Source organism: Procambarus clarkii, chromosome 57 (genome assembly GCF_040958095.1).
Source record: "Procambarus clarkii isolate CNS0578487 chromosome 57, FALCON_Pclarkii_2.0, whole genome shotgun sequence".
NCBI classification, from domain to species: Eukaryota; Metazoa; Arthropoda; class Malacostraca; order Decapoda; family Cambaridae; genus Procambarus; species Procambarus clarkii.
In genome coordinates, this window is record NC_091206.1 from 17426349 (window position 1) to 17446348 (window position 20000).

The following is a 20000-nucleotide window of genomic DNA, read 5'->3' on the forward strand; positions in this document are numbered from 1 at the left end:
GCACCGTTGATGACACTGTTTAAGTAGCAGTATAATATATAACCGGGAGTTAGGGAACTGTTGTGGGATGCATCCTGGGGGGAAGTTCACTAATTAGGCAAGGGGACCTCAATAAGCCTAAGTACGTGTTTCCCCAGACCAGACAACGGGAATTGAAATCGTTCAGATATGGCTACATATGTGAAGTTACACAACAGTCATATGCACTCACATAACATTTCATTAACGACACAAAAGGCATGCAATAAACAAGTGAGTTTGCTACAGAAAATCGCGTGATAATTAACAATGCATTATGCCTGACTAATTACATTGCAATTTGAATTGCAGCAAATCATTCCTGGGTAGTGAAAGAATATTAATGACGCGGCTGCTGAATGTGTTCTATACCTGAATATGCAGCCACATATCTTGCCTCATATATAGCCACATATAGCCACATATAGCCTCTTGATCTGCCACAACGCACAAAATACAAAGTGCTAACCTCATACCAGAGAGGCGATGAGTCACAATAACGTGGCGGAAGTATGTTGACCAGACCACACACTAGAAGTTGAAGGGACGACGACGTTTCGGTCCGTCCTGGACCATTCTCAAGTCGATTGCGAAACGTCGTCGTCCCTTCAACTTCTAGTGTGTGGTCTGGTCCTCATACCAGAGACGTACGAACACAAGCATCCCACCTAACCTAAACTAGCGAGTCATAGAAAACGTGGATGTTTGTGAACTGCTACTTTTCCTGTATTTTGTAACTTGTTCGTCAGTGACGACAACGTATACAATAAGAGGTACTATAGTAAGGGTTGAAAATCATACCACATATAAAGAATAGTTTATAAAAAGTAGAAACTTGAATTGCTGTAAGAAAAATAAATAATGGTGAGGTAATTTTTAAACCTAATTTTGCCAAGGAATAAAGCCATAATATTGGTAAACATTTAAGTTTTAAAGTTTTAAAGTTTAAAGTTCTAAACATTTAAAGAACAAATATAGGCAGGGATGTGACCCTTGGTATGAACTTCATCCCAAAAACATGTATTACACACGCACCGCCGACTGAACCATGATGGGCTTAAACCTACCTAGGCCCGAAGAACAATTTGACCTACATGGAGTTTGGAAAGGACCATCTGGAACCACAAGCCACTCACGTACACTCAGGTATAGTGCCTGAGAGGTTCAGGGACATGGGTTCGATTCCGTTGCATAGCTTCAATATTGTTTTTCACTTTGCTATAATTTTCTTGTGACTTCATTGTGTACACGAATAACATTTAAACGAAAACCGTCCTTATTATCTAAATATACAGAATATGACACCCAACTAACATCTATGAAAATAAAGGATGAAGTTTTAGGGCTGAACTGAACCATTATCAAGTCCAAAACGTCATGCAGACATCGTCAAAACGTCATCCAAACCTCATGTGTGTACGTTTGGATTTTAACTTTCCAATCATGTTATTGTGACTTACTCTCTGGAAAAATACAAATATTCCGTTTTCTTTTTTTCCACTAGTTTCGACGCCCGAGAAAGCACGATAGAAAACGGGAAGCACTGGGCGGACGAGCACCTCCTTGCTCGCCGGGCCTATTTCCAGCTCCTTCCAGGCAGCTCTTGGGGCGGGTCCTCGGCCCCTGGAGCCCACCTGGAGCTGTTTCCCGTCCAGGACCGCGATGAGGCCACCTACCGCTGCAGGGTCGACTTCCTCTTGTCTCCGACCAAGAACACCATCGTCAACTTCACCGTTATCAGTAAGTTCAGATTCAGGAGCTGAAAAATTTTTCAGATCCCAAATTTTCAGCTTCGCCATTTAAATTCATTTTCTTAATTAAATTCAGGTATATATTCTGCTTGGTGACATTTTGTTTGTCATATTTACATCAATAATGTAAGTAATTAAAACAAAAAACATATATATATATATATATATATATATATATATATATATATATATATATATATATATATATATATATATATATATATATATATATATATATATATATATATTTATATGTAGTTAATTAAATCTATATATACCTGACACACTTGAACAACTCTCCTCTCTTGCCATTGGCTGGTGTCGTTGGGGGTTGTTTTGTTGTGGAAATTGGCCCCGACGTGCAACCCTTTTAACGATCTGCCGTGGTGGCGTGGTCAGGGCAACCCGTTATCCCAAATTTAATAAGTCAATATTGACTTATTAAATTTCCGAGAACGGGTTGGGTCAGGGTACTGGTTATGTCAAGGTGTGTGTTACATTTGGCTTTCCAAGGGTCGAATTACTTCACAGGAGAGGAGTTCTTGGTGTTACATATTACTTGTGCGTTTCTGTGTGTCGTGTATATATATATATATATATATATATATATATATATATATATATATATATATATATATGTCGTACCTAGTAGCCAGAACTCACTTCTCAGCCTACTATTCAAGGCCCGATTTGCCTAATAAGCCAAGTTTTCCTGAATTAATATATTTACTATAATTTTTTTCTTATGAAATGATAAAGCAACCCTTTTATCTATGTATGAGGTCAATTTTTTTTTATTGGAGTTAAAATTAACGTAGATATATGACCGAACCTAACCAACCCTACCTAACCTAACCTAACCTATATTTATAGGTAAGGTTAGGTTAGGTAGCCAAAAAAAGCTAGGTTAGGTTAGGTTAGGTAGGTTAGGTAGACGAAAAAACATTAATTCATGAAAACTTGGCTTATTTGGCAAATCGGGCCTTGAATAGTAGGCTGAGAAGTGCGTTCTGGCTATTAGGTACGACATATATATATATATATATATATATATATATATATATAAGTATATATATATATATATATATATATATATATATATATATATATATATATAAGTATATATATATATATATATATATATATATATATATATATATATATATATATATATATATATATATATATAGTCAAAATTTCTGAGCATTTTTGTAAAATTAAAAAAAGTCCGTAATAATGACTGTGCCCCCAGACTAATGCGCATCAGACCTAAAATGGTAGATCGGTGGTCTAGGTTCGAACGCTTCCGGTCAGCCCAAAAACACATTTGACTCCCGTCAGTTGGTCAGGACGGACTACAAGTCGTGGACCTAAATTTAATTACGTCTTATATGAATGCCAAGACATGGGAGTAGTAGTGATAAATCCGATAATCGTCCTCAGACTTAAAGCACCTCAACTTTAACGTTCAATACGAACAATGTCAACATTCCGGGAGTCAATCTTCTAACTTTGGTTCTTTACACACAACTCATAAACGTGTGTGTGTGTGTGTGTGTGTGTGTGTGTGTGTGTGTGTGTGTGTGTGTGTGTGTGTGTGTGTGTGTGTGTGTGTGTGTGTGTGTGTGCGTGAGTAAGAGAAATATATGCAGTAGACATAATAAAGGTAAAATAAATTGGTTAGAAAAGCGGGATCCAAGAGCTAATATCTCGATTCTGCAGATACAAATAGTAAATACAAATATTAATACAAATAATAAATATAAGTAGTAAATAAAAATAGTAAATACAAATAGTAAATACAAGTAGCAAATACATATAGTAAGTACAAATACCAAGAACAAATAGTAAACACACACACACACGCAAGTATCTGGCACTCTAACTACTCCAAATGGAATTCTTGGAATGCGCTTGAGCAGTAGTGACAACAAGTACGCAATCATTGGAAGCAACAGCCTTCTCGGCGACCAATTAGGTAACGGAATTGGTCTATTTAGCAGGTTCCAGCTTCGAAATTGGCACCAAATTAAAGGCGGTGAGGGAGGAGAGGAAAATCAGGTCCATCGTTGGATAGAATTATATGAAGATGTCGGAGAGTCAGTCAATTATAGAGTAGATTTTCAATTGTATATTTATCCATGTTGGGAGAAATTGAAAAATATATATTTTAAAATATTATCTATATCAAACCATAAAGGTAAAAATAGTGGCAAGAAAACTAGTTGAGTAAAGATTAGGCAATCATAACTTTGTAACTTCTCCTTGAACTACCAAAGCCAACAAAACATATTTAACGTTATGTTGTATTTGTTAATAGAGTGATCAATTCCTCGTTGGGGAATCTATTTTAGCATTTATTAATAATTTATGATTTATAATTATTTATATATATTTCGTTACATATGTAATGGCGAAGAAGAATGATTTCTCTATATATTGTAAGAAAATGTTTGGTTTAGTAAAGAACAGCAGATAACATGAAATGTTTGGATTGAATAAAAAACATTATTTAATTCATTTGGATCCACTTATCACAACAAACATTTCATCAGAACGCTCTCGAGGTCCTTTCTGACCCCTTCATCTATGTGAACTGTGTACTCTAGCGAACGGTTGCTGGAAGTGAAATAACCAGTGCATTGGCCTGAGAATACAAGGTTATGCACACCAATTGAGAATAGCTGCAGCATCCGTGTGTTGCATTAGCAGTTAAAGGGAGGGAACGATGCCAAAATCTCTCTCAGAGGTTCGTGGTTCCATTTAACTTAGGCTTAAGAGCATTTGTATAAGCATATATACAGTCATTTGATGTATATATATAACTCAGCATAACATTTCCTTCGCAAAAAATATAAAGGTTTTGCTATAAAAAATATCTTATGTATATTATAAGAAACGTTCATATGACGAGGAGATTTCGAATTCATGTGACTTTGAGGAAACTGGTAATTGGTCTCAGTCAGATATCCGTCTTGGAGATCAAAGACCAAAGAATAGACGACTAATTATACGAAATGTCAGCTCTGTCGAATCAACTTGAACTTCACTCATCTTTGAGGCCAGTCTTGAGATGTCTCTCACGACGGTTAGGTAGAGTTGTCGTTTACTCAGTTCACTCTTACGACGGTGAGACAGCGTTATCGTTACTCAGCTCATTCTCACGACGGTGAGGAAGCGTCGTTGTCGTTACTCAGCTCACTCTCACGACAATGAGGAAGCGTGGTCGTTACTCAGCTCACTCTCGCGAAAGTAAACGAAGAGAAATCGTGCGAGATGGTGAATGGGAAGAAATATTCTGCCGTTTGAAAGCTAAAGGGTTCGCGGAGGTTCTCTTTTGTGCGTCCAGGGACAATAAGGAGGCAATCTGGCGATGCCTCCACCCAGCCAGCGCCGCCAGGAGGGTTCAGGCGGCAAAGACTGTACACCTTCAGCAACCTGGCTATTGTTTGGTGCACCTTTTAGAACTCTTCCAATGCGTTTCAACCTTCCAAAGGTACACGAGCTGTGATACAAAGAGAAAGAGAGAGATAAAAGAAGAGATAAAGAGAAAGACATCGAGTCATTTTTTTTAAGTTAGTCATAAGACAGGAGAGAACGCCCCCCCCCCCCTCGCCTTGGCCCGTTATGAGCCAACTTGTCCGGCAGTTGGCCGTTCGGGATTCGGCCAGGCTGTAGGGTGAGGCTGGAATTTTTTTAGTTCCAAACTTCAATGCATGTGTAGTGCTGGGAATGCACTCCACTCTGCTGCAAGCCGTGCGCGTCGTAGGTGCAATATAATTCACAGGAGAGTGGTGGGTTTATGGTAAGCATATTCTACTCACACGAGCCCCGGCAATAGAATCCTTGCATGAGCCTCCTAGACATACTGACTTTCAGAGTCGCTTGCACTAGCAAGGGGAGGCAAGTTCGTGCAATAATCGTGGGATCACTAACGGCCAATCGCTTTGATCTCTCACCGCCAAATTATGACGTCATCGCTGGTTTCTGGTTGGGGGGGGCCTTTCTGGAAACTGGTGGCTCATCCAGTTGTAATTACATCCGACTCTGTGGTTCCAATACCCTGGGTTGGTGAGGCTTGAGGGAGGCCAATAAGCCTGGACCTCTCGGTGATCCATTGATCTGAGTTCATTGGAGGCGGTATTTCTACGAACAATTGATTTCATATTAGAAGTTAGCGATACGTATTATGGGCAGTGTTGGAGGACCAACTTGTCCTCTCTTGATGACGCTGGAGGAAGGAAGAGGAGGTAAAAGCTTTCTTGAAAGGCAGTGTGTGCTTTTATATATATATATATATATATATATATATATATATATATATATATATATATATATATATATATATATATATATATATATATATATAATATGTTGTTGAATATGACTAAATGGGTAAGATAAATAATTCTAACACGAATCTTCTCAATATTTCTTACGTTTTTCTTCACTGTCGAGGGTAATTGAAAAATTAACTTAGCAAAATTCCTTTTTTATATTTTTATTTTTGTCTGATGCCTAAAAGTGCTTCGTAAGTGCTTCTTACATTCTCAAAGACGGGTTTACATAACAAATATCGTACTTATATGCGTTTAGGGTGAGGTGATATGGCACAAATGTTTTGGATGAGGTGGGTATAAATTGTGTATGAAAACATAAGCATGAAAGTAACTTCAGAAGGCCTATTGGCCCATATTTTCTCCTGCTGCTTCTATGTTGGTTCGGGGGTCTTGAAGAGGGTAGAATATAGTTATGCATTAATTGGCTGTTGATTGCTGGTGTTGACTTTTTGATGTGGTGAGTCTGATGTCGAGTCTCCTCGCTGATGTCGAGTCTCCTGCTATCGCTGTATCTATCGATGATTTTTGTGTTGCTTGTTAAGACTTCTAAGGTGATGGTCTGGTTGTGAGAAGAGATTATATGATCCTTGATGGAGCCTTGTTGTTTGTGCATTGTTAATCGCAAAGAAAGAGACGTTGCTGTCTTACCTATATACTGAGTTCTTTGGGGCTTACAGTCCCCAAGTGGGCATGTGAAGGCAAAGACGACGTTGCTTTCCTTCAAGGCTTTCTATTTGGTGTCTGGGGAGTTTTTTCATGATTAGGTTGACCGTTTTTTTGTTTTTGAAGTAAATTGTCAATTTTATTTTCTGATTTTTGTCTGTAGGGTTAACGTTCCAATTAATAATTTCTTTCAGGACACTTTCCTCTGCTTTATGAGCCGTCGAAAAGAAGTTCCTGTAAAACAGTTTAATAGGGGGTACAAGTGTTGTGTTAGTTGACTCCTCAGAGGCTGCATGGCGTTTCACCTTTCTTTTTATGATGTCTTCAACATAACCGTTAGAGAAGCCATTGTTGACCAGGACATGCCTTACCCTACAAAGTTTTCATCGATTTGCTTCCATCCTGAACTATGACTGAGAGACCGGTCGACGTAAGCGTTGACAACACTCCTCTTGTACCTGGCTGAGCAGTCACTATTGGCATTGAGGCACATTCCTTTGTTTCCTTAGTGTAGACTGCAGTGTGGAAGCCTCAGCTCCTTTCCTTTCTCCATCTCGTAAGCGAAACTTAACACAGAATTCTGCTCGAATGCCTCCTTCAGCTGATGCAGACATCTAACATCAGGTACCTGCATAAAAATGTCGTCAACATACCTGCAGTATATGGCGGGTTTCAAGTCCATGCCAACTACGACCCTCTGCTCAATGGTACCCATGTAGAAGTTCGCAAACAGAACACCTAGGGGAGAACCCATGGCGACTCCATCTACTTGCTTATACATGTGCCCATCTGGACTCAAGAAGAGTGCCTCTTTAGTGCAAGCTTGGAGTAGCTTTCTTAGAATGGTTTCTGGTATGTCAAGAGGAGTCCAAGCCGGATCATGATACACTCTGTCCGCTATCATTCCAATTGTTTCATCCACACGTACGTTGATAAACAGCGACTCTACAGTCAAAGAGGCTCAAATTCCTCTTATCCTTCCAACAGACGCCCACTCCCTCCCACAGACCCCCATACCCTCCAACAGACTCCCACTCCGGTAACAGTAATTCAGACGGATGAGTGAGCATCAACTCCGTAGGAAAATATCTCCTGTAAGGACTTAATCAAATACAAATAACTCAGGCGTTATCTACAGGTTTAGATTTTAACAATGACATTATCCAGTTAAAGTTAAAGTTATCTCAAATTTAGTTATCCAGTTAAAGGCCCAGGAAATACATTGAGCCTTCACAATGCCGTTATTCACGTCCTTGGCCACCGTTCTGGGCCAATACAATTCTCTCGGTATTCTTATACAACTGCCAGTTTGAAGCGTCTTCTTCAGATTGTATTCAATAACCATTCGGGCTTTTTCTTAGATTATTTCTCTTCTAGATCTTTCAATACTATCTAAAGATAAAGGGTTGAAACGTGGATTTCTGCGGTGTGCCTCTTGGTTCTATACCCCTAGAATAGTCTATATTCGGTATAGTTCTATATATAATAGTCTATAATAGTGCAAGTCCCTGGGACCTATATAGCTTATAACGTTTGCACAATATTAAACATTATTTGACTAAGGTAGGGAGGATAGAACCAGGGAGAAAGGGAATGAAAGTAGAGAGAGAGAGAGAGAGGGGAAAAGACATATACAGAGATTAAGATGGATTTAAGGGATAAAGATATTATGAAATAACAACAAATATTCAGAGAATGAAATATAATTATATGTACCGTATAAAGGCCAAAGAGGTAAAATAAAAGAAAATGTGGAACATGTAGAGAGAAAGAAAGAGAGAGACAGAGAGAGAGACTGAGAGAAGCAGAGAGAGAGAGAGAGAGAGAGAGAGAGAGACAGACAGACAGAGAGAGACAGACAGACAGAGAGAGACAGAGAGAAGGCTCTCACTGCCAATGATCTAGGCCAGCTGTGGGGAGCTCTCGGATTTGCCACTTAACTTGCGTTTACCGATGGCCGGTTAAGGGGTCTAACCATTCCAGGGTGAGGGAAGCGGCCTGAACGGGGAGGGAGAAAGGGAGAGGGGAGAGACGGGAATAAATTGAGGTAGGGAGAGAAGAGGAAGGAGCGTGGGGTAAAGTGAAGAGAGGAGATGAAGGGGTGGAAATTAAGGTAGTGGAAAGAAAGGAGGAAGAGGGAAGAGACGTAGCGCCAGAGAATGTGGATAGCAAAGAACATATGAGAAAGGATCTTACTGGGATAGATAGAGGAAGGAAAATATATCTGAAGGAACAAATGAAGAAAGGGATTAACAAATTGTGTGTGGAAGAGTAGGAGATACTATTAAAAAAAGGAGGTGGAAGGATACGACAATAAAAAGAATCGGAGATAAATAGACAGGTAATTGACGTTTCGATGGTCAAATGTTTGAGCTCAAAAGCTAGAGCTGTGAGGTAGGAAATGACAGGTAGAGATAGAGTTAGACACAGAGGAAGGAATGGAGGCAGGGGTAGATATAAAGGTAGGAGTGAGAAGGTAAAGATAGATAAAGAGGTAGGGGATGAAGGTAGAGGTAGAAATAGAGGTAGAGGTAGAAATAGAGGTTTAGGTAGAAATAGAGGTAGAGGTATAGATAGAGGTAAAGGGAGGTTGTTAAAGTTAAGGAAGAGGTAAAAATCAAAATCAGGGTCCAGTCAGAGGCTGATGCAAAGTTAACTCTGATTAGTGTGACTGGACAGGGATTGGTAAAGGTGGATGTGAGCAAGATTCCTGTTGGGTGGAGGTGGGTGTGGGCGTGGGTGGGTGTGGGCATGGGTGGGTGTGGGCGTGGGTGGGTGTGGGCGTAACTGGGAATGGTCAGACGTGTCGGGGGGAGGGATGTATGTGAATGCTCTCAAGTAAAGAAGAAACTAGGTTTCTCTTGGCGTGTGCGTGCGGGGGGTGGGCGAGCTCTCTATGCAGGAACGATTGGGCATGTTTTGGCATGCCTGGGCGTATCTGGACTAGAGTGGGAGTGCCAAAACGTGTCTAGGAGTGTGTGGCAGAGGTGGGAGGTTGTGCATCGTTGTGATTCAGTCACTGGAGCCGGTGAAAGACCGAGATAGCGGTGTTAGGGGTTTGGCCGGGTCCGGACGGTTTAGCAGAGAAGTGGATGGTCTGAACAAAACATTGGTCGAGCTGAAGTGGTATGAACCAAGGGGATCGGGCCTCCTAAGGGGGTTCTTACATCTGTGGCCGGAAACAGTAGCAGGGCTTTACCTCCTGACCGTCACGGCTCACTTCCTGAGCATTACAGCCATTCAACACGAATTTCCTCTTCACTTCCTTCCGTCATGGCAATTCCAGCTCCCTTGAGTTGTTAGTCTTATGTTCCTCTCTGTTTGTCTATGTTTATATGTCTGTGGTTGTATTTGTCTTTCATCTATGTCTGCCTCAATTTTTCTTGTTTTTAATTGTCATTATGTGTCTATCTATCTCTTTTTCTCCTTGCCTGTCAGTGTCTAAATTCTGTCTTCTCTCTCCTATTGTCTCTCTCTCTCTCTCTTATATTCTCTCTCTCTCTCTCTCTCTCTCTCTCTCTCTCTCTCTCTCTCTCTCTCTCTCTCTCTCTCTCTCTCTCTCTCTCTCTCTCTCTCTCTCTCTCTCTCTCTCTCTCTCTCTCTCTCTCTCTCTCTCTCTCTCTCTCTCTCTCTCTCTCTCTCTCTCTCTCTCTCTCTCTCTCTCTCTCTCTCTCTCTCTCTCTCTCTCTCTCTCTCTCTCTCGTTCTTTCGCCCTCTGCTCCTCCTCCCCGAGGGACTGGGAGAAGGGGAGAGAAGAAAGAAGACTAAGCGCTGACTATTAGTTTTTATTGCATCGTCTCTGTTCCTGTCTCCGGTTGCGTGTACTTCCCTGCTTCGCATTCTGTGTCTCTAACTGTTCGTCTTTCTCTCACCTTCTGTTTATTTGTCTATATTTCTTACCTTATTTCTTTCACGGTGTTTCTCTGTCCTTTGAAAATACTTGGCTATAAAAATTTTGCTCCTTATTAACTTCTAATGGAATTCATTCTTATTTAAGAGATTTGAAATGTTGAATAGCTTCGACAGCTATCATAAAATTTTTTGTTGTTTTCAAACTCTGACATTTGTAGCTGTCAAAGAAGGACTTTTATAGATTTCAGAAGCCCTTGTAGCTTTCAGTCTGACTGTTATAGTGGTCACAGTCTGACCTTTCAAAAGATGACTTTCTTTAACATTCATCCATTGACATTTCTTTCTTTCATAGTCCAAATTTTATGGATTTTGAAGACTAATCTTTATCGCCTAATATGCTGGCTTTTAAAATCTTCCCTGACTGTCACTTTTAACTTTAAAATACTGAATTTTAATGTCTTCAGCCTTTTACAACTTACGAAGACTGAATTTTAAAGTTTGTACATCATTTGCATGAATCTAAATCCGTGCTCTGTCGTTTCTGAATGTCAACAAATATATTGACCTTTTACATTCAGAAACGCACAAACTGTGTATTATTGTTTTATCACTTAAGTTCTTTAAGAAACCTACAAATACTTTATGAAGAAGTGCGTATATTTTGATTATATTATATATTGGAAACATTTTGACGTTACCAAACAAACAAAATGTATGATTTAAGTTTTCTCAAGTAACCATTATTCAACTGTTTGGCCTTTGTGTAGGACGGCGAAAGTCTTACAATACAATACATGTCTATAATTTGTATATTAGTCTTAACATAAACACAGACTCCTGTCCGTCTATCTAAGAGGTCATTCTAGTGGACATTCAAGATTCTTGAAGTAGATTTCTTCGAGAATTTGTGATGCAATTTTAGTCTGCTTCTGCTTAAATTTTCCACTCTCCTCCACAACAAGCAAAGCATGAAGTTTTTCTTCAGCACAATCTTAAAAGATCGTGATTGAAATTAAAAGCTTGAATGTCAGAATAATTAGATTTTATGAGGGATTTTGGAGTTTTGAGGTAGAGGTTCTAATATGTTAGATGGTTTGAGGAAGAGATGGAATTTACGGTATATGAAGAAATTATAAAGCACACGTTTAAGGCAGATAGGTAGAATGCTACCATGAGGAATGCATTAATACATGGTACAGGAATTAGTACAGATAACATTGTTGATGGGTTTCAGAATTATAATAAAGATGATGATGATGATGATGAGAATGATGAGAATGATAATGAAGATCAATGAACAAACACGCTCCTACTCTTAGTCAACAGTAACTAACTGGCAATGAACAGTTTCACATTCGGTTGTGTACGAACCAGACTCAAACATAGTTTCAATCACCCCAAGTGACCCAGAACATATGCATGAACCTGACCCTTCTCTTGATGTCTCTTTGACCACCTTCCACCCTCCCTCCCTCTCACCACCGAGAAGGAGAAGGAGGAAATATAAATGTTTCTCCCCTCAGAGCATCTGCTTTTTCCGCCTCCAGCATAAACAGGTGACCCTCACCACAGCCACAACCGCCCCTTCCGAGCACGCCTTCACCCCTCCGCTCCTGCTTCCAGACCCTCGTGATATACATGCTAATTCAATTTTCGACCCTCGACATCGCTCCAGGAACCGCAGCGTTCCCCCTCGTCTGTGGCACGACTTGGATTATGAACTTCATGCGTGATATTTCCAGCGTGCGCTAAATGCTGAGTGCACAAGGTGTCAAACCGAGGGTGGTAGTGTCTACGAGGCCTCGCTACGCTGGACGTCTTGCAAGAGAGTCTACATTATGTCTTGTGGTGTGTCGTTATGACATCAGGCAGGAGAGTTTACATGTGTTGTATCTCGGTGTATGTCGTTCAGAGTCATTCTAGGAGGTCTTCAGGATGTCTTTTGACAGCGTGTACGTCGTTCTGGAGTCAGGATACTCAACACAATGATTTCTAATTATGTATCGCGCTCTGAAATCTACTCAGGAGGGGTCACCAAGATGACACATGACACTGTATCACGTTTTGGAGTCACGATGTGATGTTTTAAGGAATATCATAATCATCAAGTTATGACATGCATGGAACAGGAATAAAATAATCTCACATATACTATTTTTGTTCCTAAGTTATATTCAACCAATATAACATTGTTCATTCAATCCATATATAATATTCTCTCAAATAACGTCAAGATAAATGCCATATTGCGTTTCTATGACGGTCTTGTTATAGTTCATAACCAAACAAAATTGATCTCAAAATCTATTTTTCTTTCAGTTCTTTTCAAATATATCCAGCACCTTTTATTTATTAAATATATACGCCTAATAACAAAATTGTAGTGGATCGTTCTTCTTTCAATAGCAAAAAATCTTTAAGAAATTTCACACACAATCTGTACCAAATATACGCGCGTCCGCCACTGAGGAAGTTCCCAGAGATATATTTGTCTTGAGAACGACAGGAGTAATGTTTCCTCACGAGAGCGCTAGTGATGGATTCTTCGTGTACGGTTCTATCGCCTGCAACACAGGTACATGATCTTCCTTTTACACATCTCAATACGTGTCTTGAGATCCAGTTCGAAGTAAACTCTGTGGTTGCTGGCTCCTCCTCCTTAAATACCTCACAATGTGTGGTTGGTATTGCTCTCTCTTCCCCCTCTCTTCACAGTGCATTGCTGGTGGTACCTCACAGGGCGTGATTGTGGCCTTTCACATCCCTCACAGTGAGTATTTGATAACACGTACACCCCCCCCCCCCCTTCACTAAGCGTGGTTAGTGGTTCCTCATTTCCTTCAGACCGTGGTTGGTACTCCCCTCACAGTGTGTAGTTGGTGGCCTCGTACGCCCTCTCACAAGACTTCTTTGATGCAGCCCCCCTCACACCTTAAAATGTGAGTAGTGAGTGCTCCATCTCATCCCTCATAGCGTCTCCTATTGAGTCTCCAAACACCACACAATTCTGAAATATTGAAAATGTTTTTCATATTCATGTTTTTATTATGGAAGCAGAGAATTGCATCGACCTGCTGGGTGTGTTTATGGTTTTCGATGTATTTGTACTCTAGCAGGTAAATGCTTCTCGTTCGTGAATTGAAAACAAATTATAGGGGGGTCTCCGCGTTCTTGTTCTTGCGTATAACAAATTAATAACTACATTCCTGTTCTTGCTTTGAAACATTTATGCATATGCTATAAACTCTACCGATAGAGTTAATATTCAAGAGTCCATAAGATCAAGACGAAGATCGCAATGCTGTTTATTGAGATCGTTATCACAGGATTAAGGATTTGGCTAATATACAAGTACTAGCTTGTAGTACTAGCTTCTTCCATGTCCTATATGATGAAATTAATCCAGAAACGTTTGAGCTACGTTATTAACAATACCAGGAAGATTAAAACAATTTCTCTATATATATATATTTTACACGCCGCACACATTGCGTTTAATATTCAATGTTTACTAAAATTATTTATTATATGTTCTTTATACAACACATATTCGCTCATTCCCTAATGTATATAAATAGTTATGTTTTAGATCTAGAGTCAATATAAAATGTTGACTGCACCTCCAAAAGGAACCAGTTAATTTAACATTTCCGATTTCATATTATTAAAAATAAGAAATCCAGACCAAATAGGTGGAATTATTACCTGTATCCGTAATAAAATGTTCTTATTTTTATATTTTTGTGGAGGGGTAAAGATAGTCAATATTTTTTTATGTATTAAAAAATTTAGAAGTAAAGGGGAAATTTTTCCTCAGAGTGCTGGATTCAGGTTCGTATTTAGGAGATAATTAATTCATAAATGTGAACCTCCGATCGATTCATGAGTTTGAACCCCGTCTGATTCATGGGGTTTGACTCATGATCGTAACGCACGAGTGGTGAATGGGTCTAAACCCACTACCCACTCTTGGGGTCTAAACACTCAGTCGAATCATAGCTCTCAACCACAACCGCAGACCGCGTGAGACAGAAAGATATATCTGGCATTTTGCTGAATGTTTGTGGATTATAATTATTATATATTTTTTGTAATCTCAATTACTCACTCACTCTCTCTCTCTCTCTCTCTTTCTCTCTCTCTCTCTCTCTCTCTCTCTCCCTTCTCTCTCTCTCTCTCTCTCTCTCTCTCTTCGCCCGATAAGCGTACACAACACGGAAAGAAAAAAATACTGTTTAAGAGCTGGTTTACCAATCGTTGTATTACATTTGTGCTTCCCTTTTGGGAGTCGTCATTGGAAACGATGAGAGAGAGAGAGAGAGAGAGAGAGAGCAATAGCTGTAGGCACAGGGGGGGGGGGGAAGGTGTTGGCGGGTGATGTCCCGTGTCATTTGCTTCGTAAATCACCTCGCCTGGAGGCAGCAGCCTTCACACACAACGAGATAAGACCCTGACTCCACCGGGGGCAGGGAACGAGGTGTGTCACTGTCAGGGGAATGAGATTTGAAATTTGTTGCATGCTTTTCTGCATATGAGGTACTGTGCTCAGTTTTAGAGTCTCGTTGTCTCGTGGTTTCCCCTTGTTCTGTAATATTTATGCTACCATCTCTTGCTTCCTCTATCGTTCTGTTGTTTTTCTTCTGTTTGCGTCCTCCTTTGGGCCTGGCGTATCTGTTTCATTTGCTCTCAGAAGACAAGGAAAGCTCCTGCTTCTGTTAGGTCAACACTGGAAAATTAAGCATAGCACTAAAATTTAAAAAGTTCAAAGGTGTGTAGCAAGATTTGTGTCAGAGGTAAGAGAGGTGAACTATGAGGACGAATTTAGAAAACTGCACCTCACACCAAGGACAGAAGAAAGAGAGGGTATATAATCCCAACATACAAGATACTGTGGGAGAGAGACAAGGTGGTCATTGAAAGCCTCTTTATAAGTTAAGAGAATATAAATGAGAGCTGGAAACATAAATTAATCGAAGAAATGTGACGAAATACTCATACCCTCAACGGATGGAAAGCATTGAATGAGGAATTTGCAGAAGACACCTCCATCCACATTTTTACGATCAGATTCGACTTATAATTCGAACGTCAAAGTTAAACTAGTCATACGACTTGATAATGGTCCACGACGGACCGAAACGTCATCGTTTCTTTATCTTACGGTGTGTGGTTTGGTCATCAATAGTTAAACTATTACGCATCAGGTACAAGGCTAACAGGCGGGGTATAAAGAGCTGAAGCTCACTCCCCCGTAGTCACTCATACGTAAGCACACTACGTTCAAACTCATACTTGAAATGCTCGAATACAATTTGTGAGTTCTCGTCTAGTTGTTCTCACTGAGTTGTGTTTGTACGAGTTGAGCCTTTACTCAGGGGCACTTGCCCTCATCCTTCAGTTAACAGATTCACTGGTTTTAAAGCCTATGGGTTTTACCCGTCCTCTCGAACACAAAATGCGCATTTATCGAACACAATAAAGCGCATTTTGACGCATAAATCTCATACATCAAAATATGATGTGCTATTAATCATAGCGGCTCGTCAAATTGACGGGCTGTCCCGTTTTCTATTGATGGGTCCACGGGAAGGCTAGCTTCGGGCAATTTAGTACATAATTTTTGTGACGTTGGAATAACGTGAGAGGATGGACTGTGCTGTCATATCTACACATTTGACTGTGTGTGGAGTCTGGCTCAGTCACTTCACCCCGATATACTGATTTTGTTTAATGTTTCAAAGGCTCATTCTGGTAAATTGTTTCCGCGTGTGTGTTCCCCTGTTCTTGGACTGGGTATTAAAAAAGTATGTCCTTGTCTGCCCTGTCTGTTCTGTAGTATTTTATATGTAGTTATCATGGCCCTCTGGTTCTCCTCTCTTCTAGCGCTGTAAGACTAAAGTCATTTAGTTGGTCCTCGTAACTCATACCTCTTCGCTCTGGGACTAGTATAGTGGAAAACTTCTGGACTTTCTTCAGCTTTATTTTTGTGATTGGCAACACAGGAACTTCCACTCTTGTACCGCAAATTCCAGAATTAAAATACAATACTTGTTCCTGAACAAATCCTTGTTCAGATTTCTGATGGCTGTTGTTATTTTATTTTATCAACATTTCATTTATTATATTTACATTTCTACATTTCTTTTACATTTCTGTTTACTTTATCAATATTTACTTTCCTGAAATCTCAGTACAGTAACGTTTGTTGACATGAGAAATAACACTTTTTAATTTGATCCAATAACACAAAAAATTGAGTAAACTTACCTTTAAATAGAGACATAGAGCATGATTTCCAGAATAATACATTTCTTCTACAATCATATTTAACAATGAATGCTACTGCGGATAGTTTCCTAGGGAATTCTCGTGGCAGTTGCAATAGTGTATTGTGGGTATTTGCCACTAGTGAATTTGCAAACCAGCACGAGAGAGGAAACTTGCTTTTAGTGGGCTAGATCACGTACGGACTTTGGTAATTACTTTGAATTGAGCAATCTGGCCTGACAGATTGAGCCATATAGCCAAGACTAGATTGTAAATTTGGTACAACTATGACGAATAAATTCATCGGAAGAATTTAAAAGAATTTTTAAAATTTTCATGATAATTCATAGGTATCATAAGTTTTTGACTCTCAAGAAGTTAGACGATCTCCCACAGTTTGACTCATCCCATGAGTGCCAGGCTGTATGAGATTTTTGGTATTAGATGACTCTCAAGATGGGGACACGATAAGTGCTTGTGTTGAAGAGACGGTAGAGTGCGTGAAGGCTCAAGATGCTGGAAGGGAGAGAGTGAAGAGCACTATATTATCTTCTTTTCATTGTTAAATGTAAAAAAAGAATACATATAGTAAGTTACAATGTTCTTCAATGGAAAACTTTTTTTACCATTGATGATATTTTTTTGTAAACTTCTTACTCTTTGGTATAAATCAACGAGTTTTTTTTAAACTTGGGAAGGTATTGTTCTTACTGAAAGCACGAAATAAAATATTGTGGTTTCCCTATAAAATTCAATCAGTTCCACTTTATAATTCTCTTGAATGTTAAATTCCGAGCAACTACTGTTCCCCCCGTGTATAAACCAAGCTTAAGCTTGAGACAGAAGTACTGTGAGCCTCTGAAGCAGTGGTCCGAGTCTCTCACGAGCCTGAAATTGGCCAAGACAGTGGAGGATGAAGCGTGTGCTTAGAGCAATGATGAAGCAAGAAAGTTAATTAAAGTGGGTGATATGAAGTTAGAGGACAACGCCGGCAAGTTGAGGCTAAGGGGAGTTTTTGCGCAGGTTTCAGATTCTGACGTGTTTACAGCTGGGATGTGGAGGGGTCTCTCTCTCTCTCTCTCTCTCTCTCTCTCTCTCTCTCTCTCTCTCTCTCTCTCTCTCTCTCTCTCTCTCTCTCTCTCTCTCTCTCTCTCTCTCTCTCTCTCTCTCTCTCTCTCTCTCTCTCTCTCTCTCTCTCTCTCTCTCTCTCTCTCTCTCTCTTTCATTCTCATTTGTCTGGCCCAGTTTGCCTTGAACTATAGTGTGCTTGTCTTTCGCAAGAAAACATAAACAAATGTCTTCTGCTTGATGTCTCTGTATTAATTTTCCATATATATTTTTAAGTTATAATGTGTTGATCTAATTCCTACTGCTCTACTGCATTACGATGCCCAATTGCACATGATTTTAACAAGCTGCAAGCTGAGACCCGGTGCATTTAAACGAAAAGTTATCTTAGTATCTTTGTAGTATACATCTATCATCCCCCGTACGCTTCAAGAGTCGTTTCAGAGTATGTGGGGTGGTGAATGTAGGTGTACTTTTGTTGACCAGACCACACACTAGAAAGAGAAGGGATGACGACGTTTCGGTCCGTCCTGGACCATTCTCAAGTCGACTTGAGAATGGTCGTCCCTTCACTTTCTAGTGTGTGGTCTGGTCAAGATACCTGGTTGATACCTGGTTGATGGGGCTCAGGGAGTTCTTCTATTCCCCAAGCCCAGCCCGAGGCCAAGCTTGACTTCTGAGAGTTTGGTCCACTAGGCTGTTGCTTAGAGCGGCCCACAGGCCCACATACCCACCACAGTCCGATTGGTCCGTCACTCCTTGAAGGAAACAATTTAGTTTCCTCTTGAAGATGTCCACGGTTGTTCCTGCAATATTTCTTATGCTCGCTGGGAGGGTATTGAACAACCTCGGACCTCTGATGTTTATACAGTGTTCTCTGATTGTGCCTATGGCACCTCTGCTCTTCACTGGTTCTATCCTGCATTTTCTTCCATATCGTTCACTCCAGTACGTTGTTATTTTACTGTGTAGATTTGGTACTTGGCCCTCAAGTATCTTCCACGTGTATATTATTTGATATCTCTCTCGTCTTCTTTCTAGTGAGTACATTTAGAGGGCTTTGAGACGATCCCAGTAATTTAGGTGCTTTATCGCGTCTATGCGTGCCGTATATGTTCTCTGTATTCCCTTTATTTCAGCAATAGAAGGAATACTTTAAGATACTTAAAAATACATCATACTTCAAGATACTTCAGCCACGTTATTGTGACTCATCGCCTGCATAGGTTGACTTTCTCTCAGAATGTAGTTAGAGGAGGTAGAAGTTATTCTGTATAAGTAGCCAAGCTCGTATATCACAGGGATGACGACCCAAATGACCAATTTCGATTGTAATAAGCGGTTTCGTTCGTGAATATTGTCGGTATAGCTTCCGGGGGAAAAGTTGCAGCTGTTTAGATAATTTTACAACGGTATAATCGGTATAAAATTATAACGGTATAAAACGGTATAAAATTTTACATCAGTATAATCTCTGTGGCCAAGCCACGGAGATTATACTGAACCATACCCTGTGTAGTACAGAATATTTAAAACGTCCTAGATTTACATAACGCCATTTCGAGAGCAGAAAGACACGAGCGAACTCAAAAGAGTCCTCGAGAATAATATCACGGGACAAGCACTACTCTAAACTGTTTATGAAGAACTCGGAAAAACAATCCTCGAGAATAATATCACGGGACAAGCACTACTCTAAACTGTTTATGAAGAACTCGGTAAACAATCCTCGAGAATAATATCACGGGACAAGCACTACTCTAAACTGTTTATGAAGAACTCGGTAAACAATCCTCGAGAATAATATCACGGGACAAGCACTACTCTAAACTGTTTATGAAGAACTCGGTAAACAATCCTCGAGAATAATATCACGGGACAAGCACTACTCTAAACTGTTTATGAAGAACTCGGTAAACAATCGAGTTTCTTCTAAATCAAGAGCGGTGCAGTTTGATTACTGCAAATATGTATCGCTACAAGATGAATTCCTAAATTGTTAGATGACAGCATTTTCAGCTCCATTTCTACATTGAGTCTC

General features: G+C 39.9%; 1 protein-coding gene across 1 annotated transcript in view; it reads left to right on the forward strand.

The window, feature by feature from the left end:
• The window catches only part of LOC123744935 (nephrin-like), a 425786-nt gene that overhangs the window by 271579 nt on the left and 134207 nt on the right, over window positions 1–20000 (forward strand). Inside the window, exon 3 of the mRNA XM_069306333.1 lies at window positions 1523–1758. Coding sequence (XP_069162434.1) covers window positions 1523–1758 — 236 coding nt within the window. The remainder of the gene's footprint in view (window positions 1–1522; window positions 1759–20000) is intronic.